The sequence below is a fragment of the Bombus terrestris genome, chromosome 3, assembly GCF_910591885.1.
Source record: "Bombus terrestris chromosome 3, iyBomTerr1.2, whole genome shotgun sequence".
Classification (NCBI taxonomy): Eukaryota; Metazoa; Arthropoda; class Insecta; order Hymenoptera; family Apidae; genus Bombus; species Bombus terrestris.
This window is the reverse complement of record NC_063271.1, coordinates 19013038-19039033: the sequence shown is the minus strand read 5'-3', so window position 1 is coordinate 19039033 and position 25996 is coordinate 19013038. Positions and strand designations below refer to the sequence as shown.

Genomic DNA, 25996 nt, shown 5'->3' with positions numbered 1-25996 from the left:
ATTTCTTCGTTTCTTTCTTTTTATTTTCTTTTTTTTTCTTTTTTTTTTTTTTGCTTTTATGAATGGGAAGCCTGAAATGGAGATTACCGATGGGACATTTAATCACGGATTTATTGTTATTTACGAAGCTTGAAGATTTGCGCAATAAATAATTGGTTTAGTATTTTTGTGGACGATAGAGAACAATGGCGACGACTTGCATTCACTAATCTAGAACTATGTAAGCTGAAAATAAAGTCAAGTTAACGTTCATCTTAGATACAAACTGCCTTCGTTTTATGGGATCCATAATTTTGATATTGTAAGACAGCAGATTAAATCTTAAATTGATTTATCGCAACTCACATCGCTTGTATTCTGACCACAAGATGAATTAATCTGCAAAATTACCAGAACCGCTCGATATATCTTAACAAGCTTCTACCAGATTTCTCCACATTCCCAATTACCCAAGACAATCAACTAAACGGACCTAAAAAAAAAAAAAAAAAACTAGAAGTTTCTAGGAAAAATGTATCGATTTACAGAGGAATCAAAAAGGAAGGCAAAAACCTGAAAGAAGGAACGTCTAGAAAAAAGACGATTAAACTCGTCGCTATGTGATGCAAAATGATCAAACTTCCGAAGAAGTTTGCTTGATTGCGGGTAAAAAAAACTGTTTGGTCAAAGCTGGACTTTTTCCAAGGAGAACTAGAAACTTTTCGATTGACGCGACGCTGAAAACTCCTTTCGACCACCCGACGAAGCGGTTTTTTATGAGAACCTTGTCTCACAGGCGGTTCTGGATCGAAAACTTTACAACTCGTCGCCTGGATGCTTGAAGCATCAAACCAAATTGGCGAAAATGGTGATTTCGAGGGGTGAAGATACTAAAACTACTTACGCTGTTTGGTAGATTTATAAGAATGTTTCTTTATTACGAGTCACTGCTCGCATTAATACATTCGCTACCGTTAACGCGAATTCACGTCATTTCGAATTCTGTTTTCGATTACCGCTGATGCGAATTCGCGTCATTTTAGATTCTGTTTTTGGTTTCCGCTGACATGAATTCGCGTCATTGCGTAAATTTTTTTTCAGTTGCCCCCAAATTATCATATTTAACGGCTTTCAGCATATCGTTCACCTCAAAAAGGAATTTCCACGCAATGGGAATTGAGATAATTTTGCGATATAATTTCGCAATACAGTTAATCCCCTACGTAGTTGGTCAAAGAATGCAAATTGATTATTAATTTATTGGCTTTACTTCGCTACACAATGTACCGTATAGTATCCAGTCTTTCAATACCTCAACGCGCTTTTTGTTGGAATTCCGTATTCTATACACATAGACAGTTATACACATCGTATGAGCGGGAAATCCCATCTGCAGCTTCTTCACTGCGGATTTAGAAGAATCGAGGACGAAAGATAAAATAAGAGACATATATTTTTCAGTTATCGTGGCTGGATGAAAAAAGCGGACCTATTTGCAACAGGAATTCAGCGGCTAGGACAAGTGATTATAAATAATGAAGTCGTGATATAATAAAACAATACTTTTATATTCACTCGCATTTTGATAACAGAATTTTGTGGCTATCAGCTCTAAACTTATGGAAATTGTAGGCAGCGTCTAGCCAAGGCTCTGGCGTCAGAATCGTCAGCCGCGAATGTGCTAACATCAAAAATGTTTCCATCAGTTCAGAACATCCCCTACGAACATTTCACGTTGGTATCCTTTTGGTATTTCGAATTGGAATCCTTAAAATTTCGTGACCGCGTTATCGTTCCCTATTGGTCGATAACGCGTTTCGATCGTGAGTAGCGATCGCTGAGCCATGGATTACTAGCAATTTCGATCCCGTTGCCCGGCCACAGGAAGTAGTAAAACGGAAATCGTAAACAGCAGCGCGCGGCACGATGCTGCAGTTCGAATTGGGATTGTTCGAAAGGTTTGGCGTTCGAATTGGATGTTTAATGGGTTTTCGATCGACGTGAGTGGATACTGGGCGTTTGAGAATTTGATAATGTCAGAGCGAATGTGACGGCAGGTTGTTTATGTTATTTTGATGAAGAGTTTCGTTACTAGAATTTTATGACGAGGCGAACGAACCGAGTGAATTCATTGGTGCACGATTCTCCTATCATGGTGAAAATTAATACTAAGCAATTGATTAAATATAAAACTCGATACTTTAACGTACAAATGTATATTTTCTGCTCACGTCGATAATTGTTTGAGATAGATTTCAAATTTAACTGGCTATTATTTTATATTCTCGTTAAAAAAAAGTTCTCGAGTGGAAAAGGGGCAACTGAAATTTCAAACGAAATAAAATCGTTGAAATTTGAAAGATGTCGAAGTAACGAGTAATAAAATAACATGTGTTAGTTACAATACTATTTTGTTCCAGTTTTCAAACAAAAGCACACACCCTTTGTTATTAGCAACGAGTTAACGAACTAATCACAAACTACTCCGGGAATAAAAGAGCTCAGTCATCCATCTGTTATGAAAGTTTTGATGTACCGCACCGTGGTTATCATTAGTGTTTTCAAACTAACGTACGAATCGAGCGCGTGGTGAAACCCGACCACGTCACGTTGAAATGTTTTTTAATTACCGAAGATGAAAGGAAAGCGCAGCTTCGATCCGGAAAATTCACGGCCGTGGAATATCGCGAGCTTTCGAATAACATCGCAGGCCTCGTTGTCGAAATTAAGATGGAACTTGGCCAGCTAGCGCGTTCGGCTTAATTAAGTTAGGAAGATTTACGCGGAAACACGCGAAAACTCGTCGTTCGTGACGAAACGCTGCGACGCTGCCAGACTGAGGGCAAATGAAAAATACCAGCCGAAATTTCCTTTCTTCCTCTCCTTTTTTAAACAGCTCCTATCTATCGTATTTATCTCTGGATATAGTTTTTTGCAAGCTTCGATATTTGAACTGTGCGGAAATAGAATTAATCAATTCTACCGTGTACACTATACTGTTTCAAAAATATCTGGATACTTTATTATTTTTTTTAATGGAACGTAATTTAATTTAAAAAATTGTAAATAAGAAGATTCAGGACGATTTTATTATTTACCAGAACTATGATAAAACTTCATAATACGATAAAAATGTATTTTTTAAATTTTATTATGGAGCAATAACTATAGTTTAAAGAATTTATCATCTTCGACTTGTTTATTTTGCTACCCATAAGAAACGTTACTTATGATTTCTCCTTTCCACAAGGAATTATCCGCTTTTATACTACAAATTTCACTTCATCCTTTACAAACGAGATTACGTTTCTTTTTATGTAAGCTAGATCAGAGATTGTATTTACCGCACGAGCCGATAATAAGATCCATTAAGAGATTACGCTTGTTTTTCAGTACGGAGGCGAGTCCGGAAGGAGATTGGCTTCTCACGAGAAACCACTCGAAATACAGGACCAATTTCTTCAAAAGCTCGGCTACCAGGACGTATCCAGACGGTCAAGACTCGGAGTCGATCCTGAATTACGACACCTCATCGCGTTCCACGTGGGTGAGTGTGATTTATTCTATTCTACGTGCTGGTCCTTTGCTTCGACGTTGTTTGGTGTTCACTTATCGTGGACCACACGCGTCTCATTTCGATTTTTCTTGTTAGGCTCGATGTTCTTTCGTGTCTACCAACGGTTCGTGGTGCTCTCACCAAGACGAGAGTTTATAGAATAACGTTAGGATCGAAATGGGGGCACTTTCGTTCGAGTTTGTTAGACTGCTGAAATTCTGGGAATAGTATTGTAGTATCGGAAAAAAGGATAGGATTAGGATAATTTAGATTTGTAAAATTCTCCTAATACTATTTATTAAGATAAATAAAAATAACAGAGATTAATTGGACAGAGAACGATAAATGTTCAACTTGAACTAAAACACAAAAGTCTTATTCTACTCAAATCACTCTCGCAACTCTATAACGCAACAACTCGATCTCTCTACAACGCTAGCAACTCTACAACTCTACAACTCTAGTCTTCGGCTTCTGCACTCGCACGCTCTCGCTTCTCAACTCACACTGTACGCCTTTTGCATTCGTTCTCGCCGGCGTCTCAATTAACACTGTCTTTAGCATCTCTTTGTCTTTTCCCGTCCTATCGGACACGTGTCCGATAAAAACGCCCGTGGCCAGGGTCACGCAGGCCTTTTCCTCGAAACTGTTCACTTGAAAGAACCGACGACACATTGATATACCCGACGATGCCGCGGCTCTCGCGACATTGTTTACGGTTCGGCCGATATCTTAGGCCTTCTGTCCACGATACTACAGTATAGTTAATTTGTCACCCGTATATTAATCATTTAATTTCTAGTTAAAAAACTGAATCAGTTAGTTTTTATATTCAAGTGGCCAGAACATCGGTAAACGTTATTAAAAAGATCTTTTAAGATAACCATAACGTAAGTTTAAAAAATCTTCCATTATTATCTTTAAAAAAGAAAGAAGCTCGTTAAAAAATCTTGGGCGTTTCAACGTAAATCACGGGTGCAAGCTTTCATCTCTGTCAGTGCAAGGTCGAACGATGCAGGTTCGTGTCAGTCCTCATTTGCAGCCAGCACATTCTCGACCACGACAGGGGAACACGGACTATGTAACGAAATTTCACGTGCAGCGACACCTTTGAAAATGCCATAGGCCCGTCCTTTTATTGTACACGACGCCTCTCAGGGAACTTGGCTAACGTAGGTTATCGCGCTCTTAAAATTGCTCGTGTAGTGACACTTGTTTTCGATCGATTCTTTCACATATTCTCGGCTTCCGAATTTTTGCTACATCAAAGAGTTCAAAGAAATTTAGCAAGTTTTTATGTTTACTTATGTAAGTCCCAGTTAACGTTAGAATGATTGATCTGTAACGAGTACCTATGTAAATATTTTATACATAAATATACGTAATATATTCCTGGATAATAAAGCAAGCGGTATGTAATATATTTATGCATTATGCACACATTAAGATTGAAAAATTGGACGGCCGTAGCAGGATCAATATCAATTTTGCTATGATCAGTCTACAATGAGGATTAAATGAATAAATTACAGTGAGTTTGAACGAACATTTAAGGTGTAAATGAGAAGCTGAAAGATAATGGAGTTGTTAATTAAAAATTTAATAACATTAAATCCGAGAGCTCTTTAACGAGAATGATGATATTTAACTGCAACGTCAGCGGCCAGAAACCGAGAGATTCTGGTGGACAATGTAATTAATTTAAATGAGTTTGACGAAGCTTGATGAAATTGCATAAAAATTCGTGATGAAATTAAATGAAATTACCCATTATATCCTTATAATTATTTGTAAAAAGAGATTATATGAAAACTAGGAAAGAACACGATAAGTCGTTTTTCCCCGCTAGTTATAAGAAGTGAAAAATTTTGATGTCTCACTTTATTTATGAGCGATGCGAAACACACGCAAACGAAAGGTTAAATATCGAAATGACATGTTTTTGTAACGAGTCCTAATTAAGGAGATCGGTATAATAGACGTAGTATCAATCAATCATTTGCTAGACGCGTAATTGCGTACGTTAATCGCGCTAATTATACGGATACTGGAAAATTCTGGTGACTATACCTACAATTCGGACGATATAGAACATTTTCTCAGGCTATTAGCTTAATTAATTAATTTGATACATTGCGATTGATTCGTATTATTTTATTTACTTTGGCAAAAATGTAACGGATATATCTTTCGGTGGCGTAAATTCGTAACAGTTATAGTTAAATTTAAATTTCTAAGCACAATTATAATTTCATTTTGTCTTCTTTTATTATCAATATATTGATTGTCCAAATTCAATTTCTGTTTGCCATCTATTATTCTGCTTGAAAAAGATGGAGAGCTACATGTATTCCTGAACGTGGTGTCGATTCAACTTCTATTTAGTATCAATTACAACCTGACTCTATTCTAATTTAACCGTAATTTCATCTTAATTTCTCTCCCAGGTCTTACTCTATCTCAGTTTGACGAAAGCAATTCTACATTCTAATATTCCGTTTTTGTACTTAACCTAGTAATTGGAGAAGATAAGGTAAAACTAATCGACGAAATTTCAAATATTTCATCGTGTTATGCTTGTTCGTCACTATATATTACATTCAGAATTTTCGTCTAACGATTTAAGCGTTTGATCGTTAAAGGGCTAAAAAACAAAAACACGATGTGAATTACATTCTTCTCCTGTGGTCTCCAATTACTGGTCAATCGTCAATTTTCAATTGCCAGCTCTCAACCGTAGTTCCTTTCATCCGTTCAATCGTCCTGTCATCGGTTTCCATTTCGCAATTTCGCGCTCAAAATTAAAATAATTACATCGTGAACACGTTTTCACCGTTTCGCTTCTCGTTCTCGCAATTAAAACGAAATACACACAGCGAACGACCGAACGGACGTCGTTGAAACTTTGGGGACAATCGAGAGCCGATCAATCGACACAATCAATTTTATGAACTATCAAGTTGCGATAACTCATTACGTGGCTGCCCGTGAAACCATCGTCGAGCGTTAATCGGTCGATCAACTAACCGTACAGTTTAACGCGACCGAATTCCTCGCAGTGAATGGCTGCCGGAAATCGGATGTGCATTGTTCGCGACAACTTTATACCAGCGTCCCGGTGTGACACCGCGTGTTTCTGGCATCAATGTAATACACTGTTACATGTATAGAAGACCGATTCTCACCTCTTTCATTTTGCCTGTCTTTCTACGCAAATTACGAAAGATACTTCATCGAGGTCGCAAATTAACGAACAGTCATGAAGCCATGGCCACAGCTCTGTTTTATCGGTCGCAATTTCCGTTTACTCCTGTTTTTAGAATGCTACTAGTTTACATCTTTATATCCTGGTACCATACTTTCTAACGTCACTTACATCTCTATAAATATTAGAACACTTATGAAACGTGGAAGGAATGTCTCTGAAAAACTGTTAGTGGACTATGAAGAGGTTTTTCTCAATCAATATGTTAACTTTGGCATCTGTATTGGACGTTAGATTCTTTCCATTATGTTTATTAATACTTTATATTGTGAACAGCATGAACATCGCGAATCAGGGCATTAAAGAAGCAAAGCAAGCCATAATGTCCTGCGACAGCGAAGATTAAAAGCTCGTGCATAACACAAAGGATGCAGTGAAAAGCTCGCGAGCTTGTTCCGAAGTAAAAGCCTTCTTGCTTTCTGTATATGTTTTTTTTCTTTTTCGCAATCTTTTATTCTGTTATCTTAATCAAAGAAAACGGATAATGTCAACAACTTTTAATATACCCATTACTATAGATAGCTTCTTTTAACGGAAGGAAGAAGGCAAGTATAAAGGAAGATTTTTCAAAAGTTAGCAACCGAGCAGAAAAATATTGCTGATATTGCTGAAGTTAATAAAAGGTGGAAAGTTATTATGGATACTGAAGAAAGATGACATAGATTAAAATGTCTGAAAAAACTTAATGTCTCTGCTCCTTTTAAAGCTGCTTTTATAAGAATATTATGGAGGATAAAGTTACACGATTGAGAGAGACAGGCAGTGTAACGGGCAAGAAATTGGAGCACGATCATTATTCTTAAGGTTTACGATTTTTAGGTTATCAAATACAAAATTTAAAAATTATGTTAACACGAACGACTATATCTTTTATTCTTCTGAATTTTATACTTAACATTTTAACGATCGGAGACGTCTTAAAATGTCTATAAACTGAATGTTATTGACTGAGAACGTGTGACGTAATTAAAATTATCGTGCGATATTTTTAGAGCGTTGGATCGATAAAATATTCATTATAAAATGTTCTGTTGTATTTAACCTTCGCATTTTATTTCGTTGTGTTTTCTTTACTTTTTACATTTCGTACTTTTGCCAACGAGATTTCTGACTCGGAAACATATGTGGGTAAGAGATGGATCCATCAACTTGCCAACTAATAAAGTGATACATATTCAAATTAAATTATACGACTTAAATTAAATTGTAAGTAGAGGGAAGTGAAATAATTATACTATATAGATCGTGCAACAATAGCAATCAACTATACTGTCATATATATGATTAAGAAAAATATAAGAGAAGTCCACGAATAGTACCATACTCTAAACTGATAAATCAAATTGATAAAAAGTGTAAAAAATATTAAATGAACACATTATTAACCAAAAAGTTATTGATATTTATTCACATCCAAATATTTTAATATTAATAAAAACTCTCTGGTCACAGATATTTGTTTATAGATAAATGTACCGATCATTAAAGCGTTAATATATTTCCGTTGTTATTCTTAATGTTACACTTAATATAAATCGCTGAAATTTTCTCGCAAAGCAACCGCATTAACATATCCTAATATCAAAGATACAAATATTGTAAATATCAAATTTATAATAATATTACTGTCGTAGAAATATATTAGTATTTCTTTCACAGCGTCGTATTTCAAACAGAGGATTTCAAACATCGTTTATTATTCCATAATTGAAGAGAATATCTCGTTTTGATGGAACTTGCGAAAAGCCAGGTCCGGTTGCGTACAATCTCCGGTCTAGACTATGTCTTTAACAAAGTCTCGGTTACTCTTCACCCACCAGCCGTTCTTGTTGACTCCCCTTTCTCACCCTCTGGCACTTCGGAATGGTTAATCGGTGTTTGCCCATCAAATAACGTACTAATTGCTTGCCACCTTGGATACACGCTTATTCTGGCATTGCCACTGCCTTGTACCCCTGAAATATACGTTGTTAAAGCAGAGAATATCGACAGCGTTTCGAGATTGTAATTAAATGATGGCTCGCGATACATTTGATCTCGCCCGAAGGGAAATTAATATCAATGTGGTGGGAAAGAAGAGAATGAGGTAGGAAAACGAGATAAAATTGGATATAACGAAGACGATGATCTTTTCAGTTATTTGTTGCAACGTGCGGGATGCTGAAATCGTTACGATGTTAGTATAATATCGTTTGTCTACGTTAGAGAATTCTTATCTTTTATTTTCATAAACGGAGCATAGAACGTTAAAATGTGTTATAGTCACAAGATGGTATGAAACAGAATTTCCAATTTAAAAAATACTTGCCGAAAGTGTTTAAAAAAATTTTATAGGCAAAGGGGCAGCCCATGTTATCGAAAAATAAATGCATAAAATAGGATTCTATCAAAGAGAACCGTCAAATCCGAAAAAATTTGCCTTTCCCCAAAAAAAAAAATAGATTACCAAAAAAGGGAATTTTATAAAAGCTTCATATTCAAAGAGAGAGAGTTTACGTCATCAAAAAATAAAAATGTATAAAACTCGTTACATGGAAACGAACCATCGACCGGGAGAAAAAGTGTTCTACCGTTTCTATTTCCCGATTTCTTCGGTAACGGTAACCGCGTTGCGCCAACGATGAAATCGTCATGGATTCCTGTAGAATCGCCGCGTCCCCAAGGTAATCCTTGGTTAGAAACCTGTGGAAAGTTTCCAAGAGAAATTCCGAACTGTTGGCCGGCCTGTAATCGGCATTTAGCGTTTCAGCTTAGCCAGCCGGTTAGGTCGTTTCCCCTAGCAAGGCGAACGCCTCGTTTCCGGAAGTTCCGCTGTGGAAACTCTCAGTCGTTAGCGGTTATTATGGTTAAACATGTTCAGCCTCAGCCACGACATGAGTCGTGGTTGCTGGAACACTGGCTAAATGAATTTACTGTGTTTTAAGGGTAGACGAACGGGTGGCGACCTTGGACATTAATTCATTGTATCGTGGAAAAGTTGTGATGGCAGTTGACAGTTTGCTAACTATGGAGTAGATGAAGAATGGAGGAATATTTAGAATGGAGAAAATATAGAGGAAAAAGCTTTTACGGGGAATTTTTAGTAAACTTTTGCAAGAAATATAAAAATTTATTCTGGCTATACTATAACGATTAAATGTATGCATTTCAGGTGTGCGTATATTTAATTCAAAGATTAGAGAAAATGAAGGATGAATGACAGGAATATTTAGAATAAAAATGCGATCAGGTTATATCTTCTTTTAAAAGATTGTACGTGGTACTGCAATGACGATGTTCCTTTGTGACATGGATCGTTTCTGTTTCTTTCATCCCCTAGTGAGACAGAGTAAACATAATAAACGCTGAAACGTTCGCTTGAATTGGAATAATAAAGATAAATTGTAGCTTGCAGCAGAGTAAATATGGCATATCGGGTATATTTAATCCGCGAGACTCTAAGATTGATACAGGATTCTTTTTATGCAGAATTTGCTGCGAGGAAAAGGTAATTTGCTTACTTTATTAACTTTTATTGTAATAAAACTAGAGAAAAAATTCTAAATAATAAACGATCTGATCCCTGATGTGTTTGAACTGTACGATATTATAATATATTAAAACGTTATGAAATGAAAACAGTGGAGTTTACTACTTCTTTTTATTTATATAATTTATTTATTATTTATATTATTATATGTATTGAATTTTAAATTATTCTTTTAAAAAATTGTCTCGGCTGAAGAGATAAATTAACAGATTTCATCGAGAACGCATTCAGGCTGAATAGGAATTCGATACAAAGCGTATAATAGTAACGTGGTAGTGATCGTGTGAAGAACACTCAATCATGAATGAACATCGTGAACAATCCAAATATTGTGTTTCAAGATATCGGTAGCCTTAACAACCCAATTTGGCATAATCGAAACGATCTATAGCTCCGGACCATGACATTCGTTGTAATATTCATGCATACTGTCAACTGTTCTACAGTCCATCAAATTCGTGTCACCGGAAACCGCCAAATAACGAACGAGCGATGCATTGTTATCGACACTGTGCATTGTTTAGCATCGCATACAACTAAGGACCGACTCTCCATTACGTTGATTAATGTATCATTGGTCGAAATTGGATTCATTATCGACGTAAATTTTGGCTGTTGCTCGTTTGCTCGTTATCTCTCAACTCTCGTCCTAAATCAACGATAGAAACTAGTATTCGATCTGTATGCGTCTAAAAGATCCAGATTCGCATTTTCTCACGCGGAAAGAAAAAAGCAAATACGCAGAAAAAGATATTATCTAGCCAGGCGTAATCAACAAAGTATCCTACAGAGAACCATCGTTTTATGGAACACGAAATCACAAAGGAACAGCCACTTGCGTGGTTTCTCAGGGTCTCTGGCAAGGTCGATTAATTAATCAGCAAGAGAACGTGTAACGTTATTTCGGTTCGACTGAAACGCGGTAAAAGCGTTTCTCAATGCGTTCCGTGCTGTGCTTGCAAACGCTTCAAAGAGTTCGCTTCTACTTGGGATCGGTCCACGCGTTCAATTCACTCCTTTTAACTCAAGTTTCCCGGACCGATTAGACTGCGATTCAGCTCCTATGCTCGTACAGGATGCAGAGCAAGAACACAGTTTACGCTTTCGATGAAGTCTCGTTTCTGCGTACCATGAAGATCGATCGAAGACCAGACAGACCAGACAGACCAGACCTGATGCAATTATTGTTGATCAGGACGCTTCCAAAGAGATTGTTGGTTAATACGTTCAGTACAGTAAGAACAGTAAACGTCTCTATAATACTTGGAATTCCTCTCAAAGGAAAATATTAAGTCAGGATATTCTTTTTACAAAGTGTTTTAAGATTTCTTAGCTAAATATTATTAGTATGTTCTGTAAATGTAAAAACATCATATTATAAACATTATATAATATTTATTATATACATATATACATACATATACATATATATATACGAACATAATGTTGCAAAACCAGATAATATTGGAGTTCAAGTCCGATTTTTTGTTTTCTGACACTGTTTTATTTGTTTCGAGAACTATATATTCGATCTGACTTTTCACAAAAAACATTCCTTCTCGAACGATAACGGAAAAGTGATTGGCACAGATTGTTTCATTTCGTAAATTGAATGTCCGATTGTTTACCGGTTCCCTGGAAAGCTCGTGATTCTTTCACACGAATTTTTTTAGAAATTTGTTTTGTTGAAATTATATTGGTGGATGAGTTTTGTGGTTTTATACATACAGAATATATGTACAGAAGATATACAGAATAAAAGCGTTTATTTCGGCACTTTACAATATTGTGTGACTCGGAAATAATAATCCGTGATAAATAGACTGTGGATTTTTATGCAAATTCTCGTTTTGACGCTAGTCAAAACCCATAACTATTGTTACATCAATTACACTATTTTACCACGTGCATTTTTTCACAAAAAGAGAACTATTCTCCCGATCGATTTCTCCGGTGAAATTCCAAAGCTTTCAACCAGTACATCAGAGTCTCAAACTTATTCACCAATCTAGTGTCGAGATTGCAGAAAATATAAAGCGACAAGGCGGTTCTCGAAGCTTTTTAGAGGCTTTCTAGAGTCGTGCGAGAAGAAAAAGGTTGGAAACAACCACAGCCCAGAAACGGGTATCGTGGTTACGCGCCTATCTAACGTCTTAACTTAATTAGCCCAGCAAATTGTATAACGTAAGTTAGCATAATGCACTTGGAGTTTACGGGGGCAATAGCATAGAGCCCCTGAAATTACTCATTAATAGCGGCAATAACGTCATAATTGGGGTGGCACGCGTGAACCCCAAAGACTATGCTTCCTCGTGGCCTCTCTATTCAATAGGGCAAAGTGCACCCTGTATGGCCAATGACCATTCAGCTTTAAAAAATGATGAACCGAACGGATAAAAGAGAAAACGAATAGAAGGAATTGTACAATAAATGATGGATGAATAATAGACGAATAACTGAATGTATAAGAAAAAGAATTTTGATACATTGACTACAGATATTTGATGGATGTGTATCTCTTCCCTTTGTTTTCCGAATATTGCTGATTTATCATTGTTTCGTGGATTCTGTGACTTGAATAGAACGACAGTAAACTTTTGAAAATTTTCGATTGATTTATAGTTATCGAACAATGGTAAGAATCTAATTTCAAATATTCGCAAGGTTTGTTCCTGTCGAACAAAAGTATTATCAGATGGTTTAACATAGAAATCGTCTGACAATTGGGATAAATATTTACAAGTGTATATTCAACAGCATCTTAGATTCAGATTAAATCGTAGAAGATCAAACTGCATACTAAATCACGGTTTCGAATCGTGACTCCGAGATATATTCACATCCAAATCCATGAATATCCTCAGTAAATGTTCGAACAGCTACTGAGACCTTAGTGAAAGCAAATTTTAAAGTCCTTCTGAGTTACATGCACAAACAAGTTAAAAAGATAAATCATAACGTTGAAGTTTTATACTATTGTAATGCTTCTGCACCTGTAAACTGTCTCTTGTTCACCTCTCGCAGTGCAGTCGAACTTCCACTATTTGTTTTAAATGTACCACGTTTGAAACTTTCTGCTATCTAAACCTTCTACATTTTTATGAAAGAAAAGAGCTTTCGCCGAAAAGAGTTAGATATTAATCAGAAGCAGAGTTCGCAGGATTTTTAAACTAAATGTTATAGAGCAGCATCGCGAATTAAAGGATTAACCGAAGAAGGCAGTATAATTTTAAATCGTTTCATTTAGTTGGCTAATCTCTTCCGTTTCTGTGCTAAATCTTAGCTTAACCATACAAACACAAACACAACGAGCATTACTTTTGCAACAAACAACGTAAATATTTAGTCGAGTACCGGTAGCGGAACAGGGGCGCGTTTTGAAACTAATGCCGAACGAAATTTCGCGACTCGAAAGTTATCCGGCGGCGGCAAGTTCGCCGTGACGACAAATGGTACTCCTGGCCGGAAGTTAAGGCCGGAACTAACGCGAACGATACACTTGGTCCATTTCCAAAATTACGACGAACAAGAACTTCTGGCGTCGCGCGAAATTTCACGGGACCCTAGAACGAGTTTCGCGCAAGAACGGAACATGTCGATAGTTTATCGACCGGAAGTTCCACCGGAAATCCTGCCTACTATCTCAGCGATTTAAATTGGTCCTTCGACGAAATTGCGGCTGAGAGTATATTGTTAGATCGTAGTAAAATTCGTCACAGTTCCGGGAAAAATTACGTCACGAGGAAAAACGAATTGCTATTCATCAAGCGAATATTACGGTTTAATAGTTGCCAACACCCACACAAGGCGGAAATATTCATTGTTGTTGGATAATTGAGGTATTAGAGTACGCTTAAGCATTCTATTTTAATATATCAGTTGTACCGAGATAATTTTGCTTTTACAGCATTTCGAAACTCTTAATTAAGATGCTCGAAATAACCGTCAACTCCATCCTCTGTCTTTATATTTCTGATTCTCTAACTAACTTACATTCACAACGCATTATACAAAGAAGCTTTACAATTTCCAGACGATGTTTGTTTTTGCATTGACTTTTCTAAATGCCTCGCAAACTCATAAAATCCTCGCAAATGAAGAGCTGATGCTGCTAATGCAACCATTACGTAATGCAGCAAGATAAAATTCAAAAAGTATAAACCACGTTCAGAATATTGTGAAACTTTCCAACCTTCGATATTTATAAAAGAACATTTAATCTTGCAGAAAATTATGCAGAAAAGAATTATCAAATAATAATGTTCTTTGATTCGTGTCTATGCTTTACCTGAATTATTTCTGTCAACTTTTTGTTTGATCGAATTTCATACCTACTTGTGTAACAAAAGATACACTTATTGTTTCTGATACATTGATAACTATACATATAATTATAATTCGTCCATCTCGAGGACCGTATCCAAGATTAAGTCGCCAATGAGATAGCTGTAGTTACTGCTTTCGTGGAATTGTCCAGAAATGACGTTTTAGGGGTGTAGATAATTACAGGATGTGCTTGGATCCTGTTACACTGGCTACGCTTTTAATGGCTCACCAACCAGCCACGCCAGCACCATCAACGGGTTAATTGAGTTAGTCCAGCACTTCGGCATCTTCCCATCGAATATCATGATTCTGTTTCGCTGTGAACCCTACCTCATCAGTTTTTCCATAGATATCGTAGTGGACAGTGGATAAACCTCGTAATAATACGGAAAAGTGGTATAAAACTAAGATGTGACGTTCGAGCGGGTTCTAAATCTATTTCCACAAACTTTCTACATTTCGATTTCTCAATGTATATAACTATTTGCGAATTATATTAAGTTATCGGACAGATAAGTGGGAGTTACTCTGAAATTCAAATTCCAACAATTCCGAAATTCAAATTAATATAGTTTATTGAGATGTTATTAATTCTAATTCGAGAGTCCATTTTTATTCTTGACAATGTAACGAGCCACATGCTGAATTATACATAATATATGCGCGTAACTGGCGATAACCGTGGTCCGTTAATCGGCGAGCAAGCACGAAACCGCGTCAGGAGCCGCATGAACGTCAATATTTATTCGATAGATTTTCATTTAGTATGCCAAGAGATAACGTGCATATTGCTGGTTCGTTGGACAAACTCGCGGCTTTGTGGAATGCTTGGTTCCCCTCTCGTCGATGTTGGTTGATTAAGATATTCAACGGTATGAAATTCCGAAGGAGCTGGTCGATTATTACATACATTTGATGTTACACATATTTGATATTGTATCGCGTTTGAACACAATATATCAAGTTCGCTTGACTTCTCTCTTCTTATAAATTTTCGGGAAAACACCGTCAAACACGATACGAAGGCAAAAGCGAGGAAATCTCGTAAATTCCAATTTAAAAGTTCGATAAGAAATGCAAATTGTAAAAAATATAAATAAGACGGGAAAATTGCCGCCAAAGCAAACGTAACGATCGGAAATATTGTAGTTGCGCGGCCGATAGAAGCCGTTTATGCGCATTTCTACATGAAATATACATGATGGTTTCGAGTGAACGCCGTCTATGATGTCTCTCGGGGATGATTTGCATGCTTTGCGCCATGAAGCGTTATTTAACGATGAATTTCGGTAACATCGAAAGTGAATTCTAACGCGAAACTGCATTAATGCGGATGCATACAGATGTCACTTGTGCTCACCGTCTACGCAGTTAACCGTTTCTAATTTTAATTCAATTCCAAAGCTGTAGCTTCCGTCGTTACTAGGTAGCTGTTTGAAAACATAAACTGGCTTCTTCAACATCTCGATGCTTGACCTATACTTTCCCCACATTGAAACAAATTTATTTTTATTTTAATTCTTCAAAGTTTGATGATCTTTGTTATAAAACATTCCAATAAATTTTTTATAATTGTTTATGTTAGATTTATGTTATATATTTAGTTTCTTTATTCGTGTAAATTATGGCAAAAACAATTTCCGTATTATATTTTCTAGATAATTTGAGGAATAAGTGAATCGTTGCATCATAAAGGGATTCCCGTACCATCTTATCAGTTTTTTGGACGATGCGAATTTCTTCCCATAAAGAGAGGTTTAATAAGACGGTCAGTTATTGCTTACCTTCGATATTTTTCGCTAAAGCGGTAACGTTGGCATATTAAATCTGCCGGCAGTTTCAATGAAATCGGTTCCCTCGTCCTTAATTTTCCTAGTTGCTTATATTTCCTCGAAGTTGTAGGAATTCCGCGTACATAATGCTTCGCTGGCGTACAGAAAGAAATTACAATTTCATGAATTCGAAGTCCATATCCGGGCAGCATCTTGCACGAGGAACTTACAGCGTGAGGGAGAATTCGAGATCTTATTTTTCAACGTTGTCGCAACAGCTTGCGCGAAATAACCGCGATTATCGAAAGGAATCGCATACTAATTAACAATTTCACAGCCGCACTGAATTCGTACCAAGTCAGGATTTTCTCGAGCGATGAAGGATTTTTAATCTCCCATTATATAATTCTGAATTTAATTATCTGACTTTTAAATTCTTCAATGACATTCGTCTGCCGTTCCTTTAATATTTACGATAAGAATATGGATCGCATTGAATAAATTATAGCTTTCGATCTAATCACAGGAGAATTTTAGTTTAAAGCAGTTTTGGCACGTTAAAAGCTGATGACATCGTTCTATGTAATTTTATATTTATCGCGACTTTGTCGATTGATTTCTGGAGTGGAAATCCAAACTATATATGAAATGTGAGAATATGGCATGATTATAAATAGATAGTAATACGGTATTGACTTTCCAGTAAAACTTCCGATCGTGAACATCGTAGGAAATTAATAATTGATCATTCGCTTTTGCATATCTGGTACGGTAATCATTGATTTTATTATCGCATAGAATCATTTTATAGCTTGTTGAAAAATATATTTAGCGACAGTATGTGACTTACGACGTATAATACGGTTTGGTGGTGAGTTTCAAATAGAAAGAAAAGTATTGCGATACTTATGGCCGGCAGTATATATAACAAAAGATAAGAAAATAATATAACCAATGATATAAGAAATATTTACAAAAGAGGGTTACCCAATCTAACCTCAACCCACTTGCCTAGCTTTCACAATAATCGCACTAGCACCACTTGTATCTCTCTACGCCGATTAGAAACACCGTAGCTCATCTCTTCATCGTTTTTCTCACAGGACCCGCATCCCCCTTGCCGGAGCTTGTTGGATACAGCCGTTGCGGGTACGCGCTCGTGTTGAAGGGGTTGGTTTTTCCCCAGTGGAAGAGGCGACCCTTGGCTGTCATCGGATCCAGGCTGTTCCTTTATCCAGGTAAGTGTTCCACGCGGGATTTCGCCAATCCTCCCCTATGGGGATAAGAAACGCTTGGTAGAAACGGAGCCTCAGGCCTGTCGAACGTACAAAGAAAGGATAAGAACCGGCTTTATCTCATGCTCCGTGCTCGATTTCTTGCGAGCGCAATTATTGAAACATATATCATCGTACCGCGATGCTCAGGGATGAGATTCTTTGTTCGTGCTAGTGAAAAACGCTGAGCCATTGATTTTTTGTGATACACGTGAGGTAGATCGAAGTCTAGCGAATTATATCAGCAGCAGAACTACGAATTTTTAATATTTCTCAAGATATATTATACGGAATTAATCAGAATTGGAACAATATGATAAAAATTAGTAGACGAAATGTTTGGTCTCATTTGATACAATGCTGCAAGAATATAGCGAATGTTACGTCATCCCAAGAATATTTCTGGAATTTAATTTAAAAAGCGATTATTATGTTTGTAAAGTTTTGGGAGAATTTTAGGGGTAATTTTCTGAGTGAAGCGGTTAAACTTTGGAATGGGATATCAAGATCTTATTACACAAATTATTCATGTCGTATGAATCATAAAAGAACGGCGGACACTTACTATCGGCCACATATGTATACAGCTTTTTGCCATACTCGTTGGCGAAACTCATAATCTAACTTTGTAATTTTCATTTGACGATCAAAACTTCCGTAAACTCGTTTCAAGGAAGTCTCGACTTATAAATCTCACTCCTCTTTTCCTTCAACTCCGCTTCTCTCGATTGTTTCCCCGTCTTCTAACTACGACTTTTATAATTTCAACATCTAACGAAAGCATCAAGTGTTTCCGCTTTGTATGTACAAAAATATACAGAAAAAAAATAGAATATTGATTCAAATGAGTGAAATTTATATTGGATAAATATTTTTAGTCTACTTACCAGACATTAAATTTATGAAAAATTTATAGAGCAATACGATATTAAATTTTTTAAAAGAGATTTTTAAAATATTCTGCTATTTGTTTTAATTTTATAAAAGACTCACGCAAAATTAATTTTACCTATAGTATCGCGTGCAGTCGAAACCCTGTGTAACAAAGTGGAAATAAATTTGTCTACGTGTTACAGTCGAGAATACAACAAAATCTCTCGATAGAATCATGGCTTCACAGATACGAATGTCTCGTGAAAAGAAAACATCCCTCCACTGCAATCTCCAATATCGAACCACGATTTATGTTCAGCTTTGATTTATCCTCCGAAAGTTCCGTTAGACCGGTTACGCCAATCAATTGTCGGATTCATAGCCGCGATGGTCGAACGTTAGGTAAGATACAAGTATCTAACCCCATGACTGATAAGTGAACTTTAAATTGGATTTCTTTTTGCGAGCGGAAGCGCGACCACTTGAGGAGTTAACCTGCCAGATAAAGAATTGTCAGTTTGGATAAAAACATTCGTTTCGTTGGTTGTTTCAGGAGATGGAATGGTATGTTCTTGTTCGCTAACCTGTTTGCATGTCGATATTTTATGGATATCCTAACATGGTGACGTTAAAAGAATCGGGTCGCTTTGATGAAAAGATGGGAAAAATTTTCGAAGAGATACGCGTATCATATATATTTTCCTCCTGTCTCTTTATATTAAGTCCAAAAGATAAAAAATCTCATCTTTCGTGCTTAGTTGATTTTATAATCTTTGTAGCAAGATTAAAGTACATCGCATATAATTTTTATAATTTTTCTATTAAAAACCATCCAATTTTATTATTTCAACGACTTTCATCGCTCACTTTCACTTTCAATTACGATACCTTGGCCGTTTTACGTAAACGTCTGCAAGTTTCTCCAGAAGATAAAAGCGCGTCAGTTTAGGGTGAAATGAAAACATCCAGGCTCAATTTTGTACACCCTCTGATCTGCCGCCAAACCCCTCCCCTCTTTTTCATCCTTCTATCCTGTCCACGAAACACCATGATTTATCTACGTTCTGTCCCTTATCCTTGCCGTGAAACGATTCTGTCACCATTCGTAAGTACGTTCCGCGGATCAAGAATTTCTTTCCAGCAAAGGATTTATCGCGGTGACGTGCAATTACTGTTTCGAGCATCCAGATCCATCGGATCCACCGCCATATTGAATGGTTGATTGTGTAATGATATCCTAAAGCCACGATATTTCTCGAATAAACCGATATATTTTGTTTATTTTTCTCCTTAATCCTTTGAGTATTTAATCCGCACTTAGTACGAACAATACATTAACGTGTTATAGATCTATATTTCATTGGAATCTTGTGGCCAACCTTTATAGGACGAAAAAGATTAATCGCTACGCGTGATGGTGTCGATAAGTCGTAATTGTTTCACTGGAAAAGCTATTAGTTTTCTACGATGTGATTCGATCAGACTTTGATGTGGTCAGCTTGAAACTAATGACTAAATCGTTTATTATCGATTTCGGAGCAATTCCCGTTTTATCTATTTAATCGTCGAATAAAATCAATCTTCTATATTCAATTAATAAATCTGGTTCTATTTTAAAGTAATTTAATAAATAATGTTAATGCAAAATTATAAAGTTTATAATTTATATAAAAATCTTGTTGTCGTTAAAAAATTCAGCAACGATCGTTACTGCATAATGACATGAGGATTATGTCGGAAAAAATCACGCGCGGAAAAAAGCTAATCACGTCTGTTGGAATCGATAGACGCGCTCGTCACAAAGGGAACAGGGGCGAGCTGTCGATCGTAAATTGCACCGTGCAAAAAACAATGCAGCCGGCATCGGTCGGGATGAAACTGGCGAAAAACGAAGTGTCTTGTTCGGAATTAATCGATCGGCAACTTTTCCAATGCTCGCTGCTCTATTCCAAAATGTACGACAAACAAAATCGAAAAGAACATACACAGGCAGCGAAAGAGAAAGAGAGAGAAAGGAAAAAAGCAAAGAAGAGACGAAAAGTGGAAATTGGATAAATGGGAAAATCGAACGACATCGACTTTCGAAGCTGACTTCGCCTGGTTCGACGCGAAGGCGAAGAAACAACTGGAATAACGGAAGCATCGTTCCATGAATTTTAATAGTCGATTGCTCGCATAAAAAAAGCAAGATAGAACAGGAGATAATAAAAAGGTGAAAGAAGAAAAGAAGGAAAAGACGCACGACAATAAGACAGAAGCTGAAACGATGTCGATGATTGGACAGAATCTTGAAAAGAACGACGAAAGTGGAGAAAGAGAGGTATGGCACGACTGTTTTCCATGGTATTGTTCGCCATTTATAGCTCGGGAAATAACGAACGGTAAGAAAAACCCGATCGTCGACGAGGAACCGATGATTTGATTCCGAGCACGTTCGGCAAAGCGACGTTCAACTTCGTCGTCATTTGATAAAAACGTCGGAATCAATGGGCATTTGCTATGGATTCGCGGTAGTCTCTGTCGATCGGTGCGCCGATATAGGCTGGCAAATAGCTGTGATACTGGTAAAAAGGTGCAAAATACCTTTGCAAATATCGCTTTGATCTCCCTTGAAAGCGTCAAGTCCGATGGGAACTTTCCTCGTGTTTTTAAGTTACGCTGCAGTAGATCTGTTTGCGGATGTTTTCGATGTATCAAAAATTATTGCGTTTCCTGTAAGTAAAACGGGAAAACGCAAGCAATTCAACCTGGTTATGGAGCAAACGATATAGCTTTTTATCTCGTTTCGATTAATAAGAAATTAATACGTATTCGTTATACGTGAAATTAGGCTACAAAGGACACTTCGTAAAAACCACCATGCCAATCTGACTCTCATTTTTAAGCACATCGCCACTAATCCAAACGCCCTAGTTTACACTATGACCTTTATCCGGTGGCACATCTTCATCAATCAATGACAAAGGCAATATCACGTGGTAAATTAAAACAAAAAGGTAAATTAAAAGTAACCACCGAATGACAACATCAAAGACCAAACGGATCAACTTCACCTGCTAATTAAGCCAAACGAAGTTAAGCTGACGGAGGTGGATGCCAGGCGCAAATCACCGGCTGAAATTCACGAAAGCCTTCTCATCCGGCTACGGAAAATCGGAAAGTAAATAAGTTGGCCGAAAATGACGCGGCCGGAAGTCGGTGAACAGGGACGAGACAGGATCGCCCTGGTTGTTTGCTGTTGATTCAGCAGGTTCGCCAATAGCGAACACCTGTTACCGACAACTAGCCTCGAGTTTAATCAAGCTCAGTGTTCCGAAGGAACGACCGTCAAAGCGCATCCTCCTTGAAATTAACGGCAATACCGCGGAAAAGGTGAATTTAGAGTTGGCCACGGGTCTCTTTGACGCTGCCCTCTCATGTCGGCCAGAACTTGCTGCTTATGTCTGATGTCCGCTACAGATCCAGCGGTCATCTTGGATTCAATCCGATAGCGATTTTCGGAAAAGTATGCAAATATCCACTAAAGCAGATATAGGATGCCCAGAATTTAATGTTTTGACCACTGCGATGTCCTTGCAGATAATTGGACCTATATTATTAGTAAAATTTTACAAATCATGAGTTACAAGTTAATTTATCTAACAAATACGCTACGATAGTCAGAAATATTTAAAAAAAACAGCTTATGATTTTGAGATTTTTAAATCATACATTAACACAAATGTATTAGAACAAATGAACCGAATAAGGCAAAGCTGCTGTAAACATCCAGCATTTCCAACACTGAATAAAATTTACATTTTCCTCGACGATGCTGTTATAATGCAAATGAAGACTGCATAGCTAATCTCAAAACAAACTGGTTCAAACCAGAAAAACATCGACAGTTAAACTGGCACGATCTTCGTTAAAAAATAAAAACTACCAAATAATCTTTTTGCACGGTACAAGCCTCTGACACAGCAAAGCAACAATAGTAGACTGTACTTGGAGCGAAGAAAAACGGAAAATTTCATTTTCCCCGGACGCTTCAATTATCCTCTCGTTTGCACATCCACAACCATCTAACATCCATCTACACCTGTATACACAAGACACACACACGGGCAAGGAAAATAAAACGTGGGTTGGTCGATTTGCGTTGGAAGTTATGAATTTAAATCGTCCAATGAATATTTATACGGTCATTCGGCTGTTCTCTGCATGGTATGCCCCGTTTGTTGCATCCTGCTCATAAGAAAGTCATTGGCGATTTAATGGCCACGCGAACACTGCGACTCTAACGTATGTATCAGTGGATCGATGGTAGTCGTATCTTGTTCATGACGAAAATCATTCGTAAGTAACGGGACATCGCCTTCACTTTGGTGAAACTTTTCACTGGGCCACAAAACAGCTAGTAACTTGTAAGCTAGTAACTTGAAGAAAAGCTTGGACAAATTCACTGACGCCTGTAAAAATGGTATTTAGCGATCCCGAGAGTACCTTTCGCTGAAACGAGGTCGGAATTTAGTTCTTTAGTTATTAAGACGCTAATGATTCTATACAATTTCGTACTTTGCGGTAAATAAATTTATCTATATGAAGGACGGTGCTAAACCGGTTGGACAGAAAAGAAAGCGATCCATTGCAACTATCGAATTGTATAATGTGATATTATGTATCCGTGTAATAAAATATACGTCTATTAATGCAAAGCGGATATTTCGTATTTTGTTTGTTGTTATTTTTATATTCAGAGGAAGGATCACAATAATTATTACAATATTGCACGGATAAATCTATCACACCGTTCTGAGCCGGAAAAACCTTTATTGCACGCGCTTACATGGACTAGGAAAAAAAACAAAGGAGCATCTAAAAAATATCGATCGAATCTATCGATTGCATCTAGAACAATTTCTAGTTACTGCTTTTTGTAACTAGCGCATCCGCATGTGGAGGGCGAGCACGAACTCACGTTGTCATTTTCAACATTGCTTCAGAGTGTTTTCCATTTAAACAGGCCTAATATTCGTTGCCACCCAAAAGTATGATCTTCTAATGTGTGACGCGTTTAAATTCATTTAATCAGGAAAGCTCGAATCCCGCGCGATTTCCTCTGCTGACAACTACTTTTAGCGTACATATAAATTGCATTGCTCAAGCGATGAATTTAAATTGGTTTTTGTGTTAGTTATAATAACTTAGCGGGGAAATATTCCAAATGAGAATGTTTTTCTAATATTTTCCCAATCATCTAGTTTGCTTTTCTTCGACATGAAACTCTATAACTATGTGTTTAGTATCTCCCCAAAAAGCAGAAATCCAAAGTCTAAATGACTATGTCAATCAGGATGTTCTCATTAGGATCAGTCTAGCGTGAAGATACAGTTTAGTACAAATGGTGTTGACGGTTTAGTGATTTTCGAAATTGTTGAAATTGTTGATCAAATAACACGTTTTAAAGAGAAAATCAGCGGCAGAAGCGTAAAGTAACTAACGTGACCAATATGAAGACCGCAATGGATAGAGAAACATCCGGCTTTTTGGCAATTCACGCTGTGGAACAGCGGTATTGACTGATTAGAATCGAATCACATGGTAGGAACTAAACGACGTTAATCAGAAAAGCCAGTGCACATTGATGGCAACACGACCGCGAGATTTGTTTCTGATTGCGAATCATTAAAGGGAAAGGCTGGCCAACTACAGAATCAACTACTATTGAAACTGACCGTAGCTGTTTAAATCAGTAGAGATTTAACCACTTGCCGTTTCCTAATTACATGCACCGATTATTTTTGGCAATAGTTTAATGATCGTTAATTTTACCGAGTATATTCTAAATTTGTTCAGATTTATGGAATTTAATTTAACTAATTACGATGCAGCGATTTTAAGGAAGACGAATAAGAGGATAATCGATATAATAGCACAAAAAACATAATAATTGATAAAAAATTGATAATTAAAAAATCAATTCAAGTAATAATCGAAGAATTAGCGGTTAAGTAAAAAATTATTGCCATTAAGATCATAATTTTAATTTTCAAATTGATTTCAAAGTTACCACCACTTTTATCGTCGGCTATTATCCCAATTAAAACTAATTAAAGCTTATTCCAACATAATTCCATTTAATAACAATTTTCGTCACTTTTTTTACAAGAAAGTGCGCTCTTTTATTCACAATCAGATCATTTCAGCGATCGACATTAGCATTGTAAGAAAAAGTTTTCGGGATTGCTTAATGAGTCAGAGCGTTGGCCAAGCTCCCTGTAGCCTGAAAAAGCTTTCCGCAAAGTTTTAATTGCCCGCGACCCCGGTTTGCCCCATTGTTACTTTGCGTCGCGTCGATGACGTTATACAAGGTGTTCATCATTTATTAGGTGTTCAATAATAATACGGTTATATTCTATGAACAAGGAATGGAACTTTTTAAAATTTTTATATCAAGATGGAAAGTGTATTATGTGAATTATGTGATAGGAAAAGCTGGTACCAAGATTTATATAACCTTTCAAAAGGTAAATCTGTATAGGAAATATTAATCAGGTTATATTTTATTCCACTTCTAACTCTTCCTCCTAAAAAGTATTCTATTCGGTTTTTCATTAAATTATTCATTAATCACTGATTTTATTAAAACTATTAATTCTGTTCTGAAAATATAAGAAAATTCAAATTTTAATTAAATCAATTACATGCAATGGAGATTGGAATAATCAACTTGAATTATGATTAACCATCGAGTATATCATAGTATCGAATTGAAAATTCCTCGATATTCTCGGGATCGACGGTGGCTACGAGAAAATTTAAATTACATGAAAAATTTTAAAGAAAGAAACGCGATATTACCAATCATCGTAGATCTTAATTTAAAAGAAGCCTTCGATTATATAGAATGAAATGAAACGTAACTTGAAATGAAATTCAACGAACAAGCTTTTTCCAAACGACAATATTATCGAATTAGACGAGTCTATAGAGATTATTTTCATAAGCAATTGTTCCCCAAAGGATAATGTTATCAGACAAACGCTCGTATATACACATTAGCGTGCAATTGTTTTCACATGGAAGCGAATCACTGGCAATTATTAATTCTCTCCCAAGTGAATACGTGGAACCCGGTAGTCCCATAAGAACTCTACGTAAAATATGATATCACACTCGAGCATGCACGAAAATTATAATGAATATACATAGGTGTTCAGTGCGCTCGTTCAAGATGAAATTGTATCAGGTATGCGGACCCAGAAAGCAGTGATTCTGAAATAAGGACTATCGTTTGCAGAGAGAAATCGAATTTACTGTAACTGCCGAAAATATAAAACATTGTATCTATTGATTCTCACAAAAAAAGGTGAAAAAAGACATGTTTTTATTAAATTACATGAATGTATATTCGAAGCTAATTTTCAACACGCTGGCGGT

At 36.7% G+C, this 25996-nt stretch overlaps 1 protein-coding gene across 3 annotated transcripts in view; it reads left to right on the top strand.

Annotated features, from left to right (window-relative positions):
- LOC100646325 (PH domain leucine-rich repeat-containing protein phosphatase 2) overlaps positions 1 to 25996 on the top strand; it is an 83522-nt gene that overhangs the window by 18574 nt on the left and 38952 nt on the right. For all 3 annotated transcript variants that reach the window (XR_007227803.1, XM_020867954.2, XM_048414725.1), the window contains exons 3-4: positions 3373 to 3526; positions 17531 to 17665. Coding sequence is in view for 2 of the 3 variants with exons in the window: in XM_020867954.2 (XP_020723613.2) it covers positions 3373 to 3526; positions 17531 to 17665 (289 nt within the window). In the remaining variant the exon portion in view is untranslated. The remainder of the gene's footprint in view (positions 1 to 3372; positions 3527 to 17530; positions 17666 to 25996) is intronic.